Genomic DNA, 12,305 nt, shown 5'->3' with positions numbered 1-12,305 from the left:
AAATTCGCGTCTGGCAGGTGAGAGAGGTGCCTGGCAGGGTGCGTCCGCACCCTGCCAGTCGTACCTCTCTCCTTTTTTCATTCTTTCATTTTTCATTTTTCATTTATATATTTTTTACTCTGTTTTTTACTTGTAATTTAGTGTCTACATGAGATATAAAATAAAACTTATTGCACAAGGTTATACCCAAAGACTTAGTATTGATTATGAAGAGACGTTCTCTCATAATGGATGCAATTATATTTCTATATTAAATAAGTCTGACAATACATGAAAAGATTGAAATACGTATAATGAATGTAGTTACAACTTATTTATATGGCTCATTTGATATCAATATTTATATGAAAATCCTTAAAGAATTTAAGTTACCTAAAGCATAAAATTTGAATTCTTGAAAAAATTATTCAATGAAATTAAATAAACATTTATATGAATAAAAAGCAATTCATATGCATGTGGTATAATCACTTTATAACGAACCACCTTAGTGAATATTTGTTGAAAGAAAGCTATAAAATATTATATGGCTTTGTGTTTTTATAAAATGATTTGGATATGAATTTGACGTAATTGTTGTTTATGTTGATTACCTAAATATTATTGGAACTCCTGAAGAAAGTTACTTAAAAAAAAATTGAGATGAAAGATTTTGAAAAAACAAAGTTTTGTTTGGGTCTTCAAATTGAGCACTTGACAAATGAAATTTGTATCCATCAACCAAATTATATAGTAAAAACGCTAAAACGATTCTATATAAAGCACATCCATTGAATTCACCAATGGTTGTAAGGTCACTATGTGTGAAAAAAGACTCTTTCCGATCTCATAAGGATGATGAAGAACTCCTGAGTCCTAAAGTACCATATCTTAGTACAATCAAAGTACTAATGTATCTTCTTAACAATATGCAACCTAATATATCATTTGCTATAAATTTATTAGTAATATATAGTTATTTTCCAACTCAAAGATATTAGAATATAATTAAATATATAATTCTATATCTTCAAAGAACAATGGACATAAATGTATATTACTCAAATGTATCAAAATAAGATTTAATTAGTTATGCGAATACAAGATATTTATTTGATCCACACAAAACTTGATCCCAAACAAATTATTTATTCACATATGGAGGTATGGCTATTTCATGAAGTTCTGTAAAATAATCTATAGTTGTTACTTCTTCTAACCTTACATAAATTTTAACAATTCATAAGACAAGTCATGAATGTGTTTGGTTAATATTTATAACTCAATATATTCAAGAAATGTGTGACTTATCAACCAAGAAGGAAATTCCAACAACATTGTAAGAAGATAATACTACTTGCATAACTTAGTTAGAAGATGTACACATTAAAGGCGGTCGGACAAAACATATTTTATCAAAATTCTTCTTCACTCATGATTTCCAAAAAAAATGTGATATATTGTTTAACAAATTCGTTCAAATGACAATTTAGTAGATTTATTTACCTAAGCCTTTTCTATTGCAACATTTGAAAAATTGATACAAAAGATTGAAATGCGTTATTTTAAAGATTTTAAATAATACAGTTATCAAGAGAAGTAAAATACGCACTGTGCTTTTTTCCTTCATCAAAGTTTTTCCTATTAGGTTTTTGTTGATAAGGTTTTTAATGAGCCTGTATTTTAAAAGCGTATTGTTTAAAAAAAGTATGTACTTTTTTTTCCTCATTTGAATTTTTTCCAATGAAGTATTTTCTTAATAAGGTTTTAATGAGACATATTCTTAATACAATAGACATTCAAGTTGAGTGTTATGAATATATGTGTGAATATCTATTATATCACAATTCGAGAGTTTAGACTAGTTGGGCAATCGAGACAAGCCAAATAGCCCAGTAGTTTAGACATATAAGTGTAATTTGATTTGAATTTTTATACTTGATTATGTATATCTAGATTTATATATAGATTATATAAGGTTAGAATTTAAATTTAATCAATCCAAATCAAATTCATTAACAATAACATTATCTTTATCTTATAAATTTTATTTAGATTATTAGCTTATAAATAGGTTTCTTATTTCATTTATAAAACACACTTTCAAGTAAGATTTTTTTCTTTTAATAATACTTTTCTCTCATACTTGTTTTTTTTACAATTTTTCTTATTTTTTCCTATATGGAAACCGAGATGGTTCATGTGGTATCAATGAATGTCCCAGATATTCTTTTTAAAATGATATGCCTCGTAATCAATGTGACTTAATACACATTATCATAAAATTTGTAATTATTTATCTTTAATCATTTTAATATTGATTAAAAAAATATTTAAGTGACCTATTAATTATCTTCATGTGTTAGGCGTATAGTCATGGTCCTTCTATGTTTTTCAAAGATAAATTTGAAAAAGTTCAATGTAGAATTAAAAGTCTAACGGTTAGAACTATTTGTTAAGATTATTGTTTAAAATTAAATAAAACAAGTATTGACGTGTAATGTACATGCTAATGAATATTAATATAAATAAAATTCAGTGTAAAACCCATTACAACCTTTTATCCTTGGATTTTTTATTTTATTTTATTCTTTTGATTGTTTGAAATCGGAAAGACAAGGTAGGGTGATCCAAATCCTATAGGAACCTCCCGCTCAAAGGAATGGATCTGTCAATGGGCTAAGCTACTTGTCAAGCCAGCAGGCTCAGCTTGACTCGAATCAGGCCTCGGAGCTTGGTTCGACTCAAATTAAAAATATTATTATTGATTAAATAGGTGGGTTTAAGTGTCACGTTCCGTATATCCGTGATTAATTCAATTCGTTTGGATTGTTGAGTCAATCCATATATAAAGGATCCATCAACTGTGGTCTTAGTTTTTCAAAAATAATTTTTTTTTTTGTTGATTCCTTGCTCATCAAAAAAACATAATATTTACTTTTACCACATTCTCGCGTTGATCATAAAAAAATCTTATTTAAACTTACTTAGTCTTACAAACACGAGATTATAACGTCACTCGAAACTTGATTAAAGTTTCAAGACCGTGACATTGAGTCCCAAGCTTGAAAGGTGTTAATAGGATCAATCCGTCGATGGAGACCTCTACTAAAGAAGAAGGCGGTGGTAATTTCTTATACGCAGAAGCAAAGGTTTTCTAAGTCGTTTAATTTTGTTGATTGGATTGGTTCTTGCAGTTGTTTGATGAACCTAACAAGTGTTTCAATAGAAAAGTTGGCAGAAATGGGGAAATTGAGGACCACCATAAAGGTGAAATGATGACAAGGCAAAACCTATCCCAAGATGAGTCTCTATGGATTTTTTCTGGTTTTCCTTTATTATTTTCTGTCACTAGTTTTTAATATAATCATTATCGTTGTCCATATTTAGAGGAGATGTAATAAACATATACGAGAGTCGAATCTTATTTAAGGGATTAAATGGAAGTAAATGACGGACTTCTGTCATTATCATGAAATGGGATTGCACTCGCTATGAAAAAAACCAGAAAAGGAAAAACGGAGTTTGGTGGGGGTGAGCTGGTTTTTCACTACAAAGAAAGGGACCCTCGTGTGGTCTAACTTTGAGATTAGAAATGCCAAGGGCAGTGCAAGTAGCGAAAAAGGGCTAGACACGATTTTCCACGACCACGACCACGACGCATAATGCCAAGGGACTTTTCAACCATGGTGGGCGTCCGGGATCGACGTGGGGGCGTACCGAGAAATGCGGCTTTGACAAAAGCAAATAATCAGACCAAAGTTTGATTACTCATCACTTGGATTTTTAGTATTTATAATTTCTGCTACCATATATATTAATGGATTTTGCACTGTGCCTTATAAATACCTTAATTTTTCTCAACTCTTGTTATCCTTCTGTGATCATAGACCAAAAATATATAAATTAACTTGTAAAATCATTCTAGTCTCATGCGGAATTTGCTAATGGAAGAGTTTTTTTTTGTGTAAAATTAAATGTAAAATTTAGTTAGATTACCCAATATATTAAGAGACGGATATTTTAATTTTTTTTAATTTTCTCATAAATTGTATTGTTAAAATTTTAAAATAACATATAACTTAAAATGAAATTGACAATCAATAAAAAAACTTTATTATATTTATATGTTTAAGATATTCTTAACTTAATAAATGTAAAATTTTTATCAATATTTAAATAATATAATTTTAAATTGAATGCACATCTTAAAATTTTAAGATAGTATTATAGTAAATGTGATCCTCATTAATGTTGCTTCCATGATAAGTTTATTATACCTACAAAATGATGTCTCAACTATATGATAGGTCAATTATCTTATAGGTGACATTTAAATTAAGTGATAAGTAGATTGTTTTTATATACAAAATGAAAGAGCAATCAAGTAAAGATAGTTTTTATATATAAATATAAGATAAATATTTTATTTATTATCAATAAATTTTAAATTAAATGTTCATAGTAAAGATTTAAGATCGATGGTAGAATCTTGTAGTGTTTTTTTTTTTGGTTTATTTTTTTAATTTTTGTGAAATATAGACGGAGCACAGTGAAGCAATGATAGTGAAGTTGAACCAAACTCCCCAATCAGCTTTGCCTTTCGAAGTGGGCAATGACCATTGACCACATTATCAGACTTTTTGTCAACTTGCTCGGTTAGAAATTACGATTGTTTATGATTTATTTAAGGAAATGGAAAATGTAGGCAGCACGCACTTTCCCATTCAATCCCTCCTGGATCTTCATTCTTCAAACAGAACAGCTTTCTCCTTTTGCCTTAAATGGAACTTACACTTCCCAACCAAAAATAATTCTCCCCAATTTATCTCGTTGATTGGTTTGTTGCTTGTTTGGTAGCATGGACCAGTTTTCTTGGAGCTCCAACACTCACAGCTCTGGTTTCATGGTGAATTCAGGGTGTCGAGGGAAAACAAGAAATGTGTCATTTTCTTCTTCTTCTTCCTCTTCGTCATTGGTTTTGGATAGTGAGAGAGGAGAGCTTGTGGAGGCTACGATGAACTTGCCGAGAAAAGGGGTGGCAGCCGAGAGAAATATGGCTGCTTTGAAGAATCACAGTGAGGCTGAAAGGAGGCGCCGAGCCAGGATCAATGCTCATTTTGATACACTCCGTGACATCCTACCGGATGCAAAGAAGGTAAAAAAGAAAAAAAAAATTGATCTTCGTCTGCTTAAGATTTTGGTTGAATGGTTATTAAAAGAGAAAAAAGTATGGTAGTTTTCTTATTTGATTGATTTAATATCAATTTTAGCAGTATCTGATTCAATATATAAAGAAATAGAGATTGCTAAATGCAATTGTCCAGTGGTCACTGTTGAGCATACATCATACATGAGTTAGTAAGATTGACTGAAAAAGGCTTATGTATGCTGCAGTGTGAGTCCAGTACTACTAAAACAATTGATTTTTCTTGCTAGTCAAAAATTTTTTTTTTTTGAACTTTTTTTGGGGCTAGTTGATGTTGATAGTCCCTAATGATTTGAGTTCTACTTATAATGTCTTATCTGGTGAGTTAGTTGTTTGTAATTCCTTAATTGGGTTTGCTGAATTAGCTGTCTTGAACTCACAGATGGACAAAGCATCATTACTTACTGAGGTGATTAGACACATGAGAGAACTAAAGAAGAATGCGGAAGAAGCTTGTAAAGGCATTCTAATTCCAACGGACACTGACGAAGTCATAGTGGAAAAGCAGGAGGATGAATTAGATGGAAAACCTTGTTTGATTAGGGTATCTCTATGTTGTGATTATAAACCTGGACTTTTGTCTGATTTGAGACAAGCACTTGATGCCCTCCATTTAATAATAGTGAAAGCAGAGATGGCAACCTGGGAAGGAAGGATGAAGAATGTTTTTCTGGTGGCTAGCTGCAAAGAACGGGACTCTAAAGATCCTGCAGTAAGGATTTCTACAAGCACCCTAGACCAAACACTTAGGTCTGTACTTGATAAATTTTCTGCTTCAGAGGAGTTCTCCTTTAAAGCGACACTGTCAAACAAGAGGCAGAGGATTTCTTTATTCAATTCTTCATTATCTTCTTCATCCAAAGATCTTTGGTGAGCATAAAATTTCTTAGAAGTGGTTCGATTCTGTAGAATGCAACTTTTGATGTCCATAGTCATAGGCATGCTGGATATATATAGTCAGTAATTGCTTATGTTTCTTCTGCTGTATAAACTTGAGAATTTATATACACAGGTCTCTCATTACTGGATTATAGGTGACTGCATATGATGTACCTGCTGTAATATAAATCATAGATACTGTAAAATGGGCAACTTATCTCATGATAAAACTTGTGGTAGAGAGTTATTTTATCAATATTCTTACCCAATGTGGATAACAGTGAATCAGAGGCATTTTTAGGTCTTTGTTTGCTTCAAGATACATTATAGTTATTTTTCATAAATATCATCATAATCATTGTGACTTAAATCATATTCCAATCATGCACAATAAGAAACTCTTAAGTATTTCTCATCTTCCTCCCAAATTGGATAACATCTGCTTTTGGGAACCTTGAAATTCAGGAAACTCTATTAAGCAGTGTTTTCAAGGCTTGTGCCCAGGTGCTGAGGTGCAGTGCAGATCAAAGAAAGTGCCTTGCACCCCATTAGGAAAGGGGCAACTTTTTCCTTATTCTGAAAAAAAAAGAGCCAAAAGTTGCATAAAGCGCACCTATCCTAAGCATTCCTTTGATCTTTTTAGTTTTTAATTTCTTTTATTAGCTGGACTATTGCTGCTCATAAAAGTATCATATAGGTAATACCGTCTATGAAGAACTTGTAGAAGATGGAAGTGAAGATATAGAAAACATTGAGGTACTGTATGAAGATGAGTTATACTTAAATATGATAATGCTTGATTTTTCAAACACATTAGACTGTGGTATCAATCAATCTAATTAATGTTGTTGAACAAAATTATATTTTAAGATAGTTGTGTTTGTGTGTGTGTGTGTGTGCGTGTGAGAGAGAGAGAGAGAGAGAGAACTTACTTGACTTGGCAGGTGCCTTTTTCTGTTCTCTTTGTCTGTGTGTCTTGTGCTTTAGGAAATATAAGGGTACTGAAAATTAATAATATCAGAAGGAGACATAAGATGCAGGGGAGAAGGGGAGGAGCTTAGCTGGTAAGTTAAGTAAAGAAATATAGGTTCTTGGAAATGGTCTTTTGAAAGACCACAAGCCAAGAGTCATACTCTTGAGAATTGGGTGGAAGGGTACAGAAAATTAATAATATCCTTTGGGAGCTAGGAAGACACAAAATTCTGGCAGAAAATGATAACTACTATATCTCTAAAGTGGCTAGAGGAGTGGACATTTCTCCATACCTGAATCTGAATAAGAAACACTTGGTAATCATCAAACTCGAAACTTTTGATTGGGAATGGAGGATTAACCGTAAGATGCTTTGGTAAGTTTTACTATGTAAAGAAGAAAATGCTATCATCTCCAAATTTAATAGTCTTTTACTCACTTTTAAAGTAGAAGAAAGTTCTTCCTTATTATTGAATCTACAACTACTTTTCTATGAGAAGGTGCTGTTAGCATATGTGTTTTCTTTATGCACAGGCATACATGGGATAGGGATTGTATTCATTTTACTAAAGAAAACTGTACAAGCTGAAAGCAGTGCTGCCAAATCCCTTGGCTCCTCTTTTACCAATATGTACAAGCTTTGTGACTGGAACTTGTATGTGGAGCCCAAATTCTATAAGAGAACAAACAATATAAGCATCAGAGTAGCTGCTGTTTTGTACTAGGAGTAGTATTTTTGTTACTAATTGTAGATTAATTCGGGCCTTGGCCATAATATTGAAATGAAATGCACACAAGTGCATCACTTTAGGAGCCATTTGATTTAGAACTATCTAGCTTGCTCTGAACCTGTTGCATTGGCAGGTTGGGTACAACCATTCAATAAAGCTGGCAAGTAAATGCTTTGAAATGTTGTGAATGAAGTCTCTTTTTTAAGGTGCATATCTTTCTTACCATATTGGTAACAAAGAAAGTCCTACAAGGAAATTGCTTACACCATACTAGCTTCATTGCTTGGCTGTACTGCTACAACACTTTGCTATTAAATATGTTGAAAATGCCTCTTACAGTTAGGTACCAGCAATTGTCAATGTTTATTTTGCTCTGCTCTTAAGCTATCATATTTAGCATTCAAGAATGTGGTATTCTTTTATGTCAACTTCATATCTAAGCAGTACTGATACTCCACTTCTAAGGCTATTCACAGCTTAATGAAACCCAAAAGCAAAGCTAGAAAGTTCAGTTCCTTGATATTACAGTTTTGGCAATGGGTACTAGCATGGCTGTTTCTGAAGCTCCTTTGATTTAGAATGGGGAAAGGTAGGACCTCTTTGGGACAGTTATTGTTGACTATTTGGAAACTAAACTATTTAGGAAGAGATAGTAGTGCTTGTTCTTCAATATTGCACAGTGATAAAGCCCTTAAATCATCTTAAAAAAAGTGAGCTCATAAAAACTGTTACGGACTATTGCCAACTGCATTTACCACCTGGGATAAATACAACTTTGAAAGAGAGTCAGTTTTTGAAATGAGATGTTTTAGAGTAGGGGGATCTCTTGGCAGATAATGCTTAGGATTATTCTCCTAATATGATATTTCTTCTGCATTGTCACCCCTTTTCCTTTTTCTCTGTAGACATCAGCATGGTAAAAGTAGTTCTCAGCGTAGGGAATTTTGTTCTTGAACCCTCATCTTTATGATCCTTTCCCCTTCAGGTTTAACACCAGTACGTCATGGTATCACAATCACCATTCCTGTTTCACACTGCCATTAACCTCCATTTCTATTAGCAAAAAATTCTGACTCACGGTGCTGACTATCTGAAATACATGAAATCATTTCTTCTTATTCTTTTTCTTCTTTTGGGGGATGTGAAATTCATGTTAAATGGGAACTTGGAAGTGCTTGGACTGTGGGAGTCCTGTGTAATTCGGCATTTCAGTTAGCTGGATATTAAAGCAGGTGCATAGAAACAGTGGCTGCTGATTCTTGTTGGTAACTTTGAAGTTCTTACTCACTGAGCACAAGGTCCATTGCATCACAACAGTATTTCGAATAATAATGTTTTCTTTTAGGGAGTGAAAGTCACATTATTCATTGTAAGGGATGTTGTTTTGAAACTAGCATGAGTTTCAATAAAGTTATGTTAAATATCATTAAAGAGTTCTGTGATGCTATATAGAAGAAGCTCATTTCAAGTCTACTTCACAGCAGAAAGCCCTTTAACTTTTTGTTCTATAGGACCTGTAACTTAAAATAAAAATGCTCAGAATTCTGTACCCAACAATGAAACCCAACATGACAACAACATTACTCCATTTCTGTGACTCTTTAAGACCTCGCTGCATCAGAAACCCTTCGGCATAGAGGTAGCACTCTCCTTCCACAATCTTCAAGCATCTCTTCTGGCCCTTCTCTCTTCCATACTCATTTATCATAAAACACTCGAAGGGATACTTGAAGAGACTCAAGTAGTGCATGAAAATCCAACACCTTGGTATGTCCTCTTTTGATATGAAATAGCCAGAGAACAGGAAAAAGGATCCAATGAGGCCAGCGATCAGAGATGTTCCCATGATGAAATCTGGAACAAGTGCACTGAAACATGCTACAAAAGAATTTGACATTAGAACCACCATCCAGACCACCAGTGAAAAATAAAGAAACGCATCGATTTCCCTCCTCAGTCCTACTAGCCAGTATACAGGGATGGTGTACAGCAGAGCCACAATTAACAAGAAAGGAAGCAATACCAGAGTGTTTGATATGACATAAGAAGAGATTCTATATGCTCCCCTTGAGGTTTCTCTCATCAAAATTCTTCTCTCTTGCAAATAAATTGGTAGGCCTTCTGTCGTGGACGAGAGCAGGAAGGTGAGGCTGAAGGCAAAAAAGCCAATCTGTGTTTGTAGCTTAAATCTCATTGAATCACTAGCTGCATTCATGAATATAGTGCCAAGCACAATCCCGGCAAGTACGGCTTGTAATGTTCTTGCTACGAAAAGCTGTTTTGTTCTGTAAATGTTATTGGAAAATCTCTGACCCAATATTAAAACCTCCTTGAATTGAGGGTTGGCGTAACAAATATTAGTTTCTCTGACATTACTGACCTGAGTGTTTCTTCTAGTATCTTCACAACCTTGTTCTAGATCAGCATTCTCCTCTTCTTGGCTTTCTTCAGCGTCTTTGACCAGGGCTTCTTTCACTTCGATGGCAAACTCGAGAATGTTAATGTGCCGAGGAATGGAATGACCTGATAATTCAAGACGCTGCTCAAGGAGATGCAGGGATCCATGATGAAGAACAGTTCCATTTGATAATAGCAAAGCTTGGTCAAACAGCTCGAGAATTCGGGAACCAGGTTGATGGATGGTTAAAACAATTGTCTTCCCTTGTTTCACAGCCATGGATTTCAGCAACAATGCTACATGAAGGGCTGATGCTGAGTCCAGTCCTGATGTTGGTTCATCAATCAAAAGAACAGCCGGATCATGAACTAGATCAACCCCAATTGAGACTCTACGTTTCTCCCCGCCTGAAATGCCACGGTTTGATTCCCCACCAATTCTAGCTTTGGCAACGTGCTCTAATCCAAGCTCCTCCAGTAGCTCTCTTACTCTGGCTGCAGCCATTGGCCCATCATGCAACCTCAGACGTGCGCTGTACCTGAGTGTTTCTTCGACAGTTAGAAGCGGGAAGAGAATCTCATCTTGGGTAACATAACCTGATAACCTCCGGAAGTGTCTAGGATCCATCGGCTGGTTATTTACAAGAACATTACCAGAAAGCCTACTCAGTGGGATCATTCCTGCTAGTACTTCCAACAAAGTTGTCTTGCCAGCCCCGCTTGGACCAGCAATTGCCATGATTTCCCCAGGTCTGGCTTCACAGTCCACATTTTTCAAAATTCTTTTACTAGCAGTGCCCTCCTTCCTGAAAAACCAACTGAAGTCATCAACCCGCCTAGATAACCAGTAGGAAAGCTTCTTGGTCTTTATTGTATACTGGGTTTTCTTGTCTCTAAAATCCGGTGCCTTTGTGGGTAGCTCCATTTGAAGGCACTCAAAAGAAGGGCCAAAGATATGGAGAATAGGGAGATACACAAACAAGAAGATGAGCTAACACACCCAACCACCCGTGCTTCGAACATGCTAGCCGCAAAGCTGATATTATTTCTTTGCATGCATGTTGATACTTGACACTTGACAGCTTAACCAGTCTTCAACTCTTTTATATAATTTTCTTCTATTGACAACACTGTGGAAGGGCAGCTGGTGGTGGTGTATTAGGAGTCATTACCAAGTACATGAGGCTTGAAAGTTTCAAAATTTCGTATGAAAAGTGAAACCATATATATATATATATATATTTTGGCAGGTAAAGTTTGTGTTGACCCAGCGTGCTGTTGGTGTTTGGTCTTTGTTGCGTCAGCCATCCTGCTTGCCCATGTGACTCAGTAATCTACGGTTACAATCCCTTGGGAGCCTTAAATGGGAACTTGGTAATTCCAAGGGGATGCAGATAAGATTGGGGGAGTGCTTTTACTTGCCAAATGAGGGTATGCATTTAAGACTGAGGGAATCTAATTATTAAATAGACTAATATTTTTAAAAAATTGATAAAAATTAATCAAATATGAAAAAGATCAAATCGATTAAATATAAAATTAATTTGATCGGTTTGATTTTAAATCAATGGATCAAAATTTTATTATTTTTTTAAATTATATTATTAAAATTTATAAACTTCATCTATAATTATAAATATACAAATTAAGTATCAATTAAATGTATGTATATTTAATATATTACTTTATTATATATATGAACTTAATAACACAACTTATATGCTATAATATTTTAATTTTTATATCAAATTTTGTATAAATAATAACTAATTGTAAACAATATGTTATAAAAATTAAAGTGATAATGAATAAAATTATTAAGTGTAATTATATAAATAAAGTCTATTACAAATTACAGTAATATCTATGTATAAATTAAATATATATATAATATTATTATATTGTGTATATATGAAATTAATAACACAACTTATATGTTATAATGTATTATATCAAAGTTTATATAAATAATAACTAATTATAAATAATATATTATAAAAATTAAGATGATAATTAATAAGGTTATTAAGTGTAATAATATAAATAAAGTTTATTACAAGTTATAGTAATACTTATGTATAAATTAAATATATATATATATATATAATGTTTATACACTTATATATATATATATATAT

General features: G+C 33.3%; 2 protein-coding genes across 2 annotated transcripts; one reads left to right on the top strand and one right to left on the bottom strand.

Moving 5' to 3' along the window:
* On the top strand, window positions 4,660-6,367 carry LOC18612033 (transcription factor bHLH30). Its single transcript, XM_018115216.1, has 2 exons — window positions 4,660-5,137; window positions 5,571-6,367. Exons 1-2 carry the CDS (start codon window positions 4,841-4,843, stop codon window positions 6,060-6,062), a joined length of 789 nt encoding a protein of 262 aa, XP_017970705.1. The 5' UTR covers window positions 4,660-4,840; the 3' UTR covers window positions 6,063-6,367.
* Window positions 9,216-11,155, bottom strand: LOC18612032 (ABC transporter G family member 10). The gene has a single exon (XM_007048607.2). It carries the CDS (start codon window positions 11,090-11,092, stop codon window positions 9,263-9,265), a length of 1,830 nt encoding a protein of 609 aa, XP_007048669.2. The 5' UTR covers window positions 11,093-11,155; the 3' UTR covers window positions 9,216-9,262.

This window comes from Theobroma cacao, chromosome 1, assembly GCF_000208745.1.
Source record: "Theobroma cacao cultivar B97-61/B2 chromosome 1, Criollo_cocoa_genome_V2, whole genome shotgun sequence".
Lineage (NCBI taxonomy): Eukaryota > Viridiplantae > Streptophyta > Magnoliopsida > Malvales > Malvaceae > Theobroma > Theobroma cacao.
Note: the sequence above shows the minus strand (reverse complement) of the source record. Positions and strands in the feature narration are given on the sequence as shown.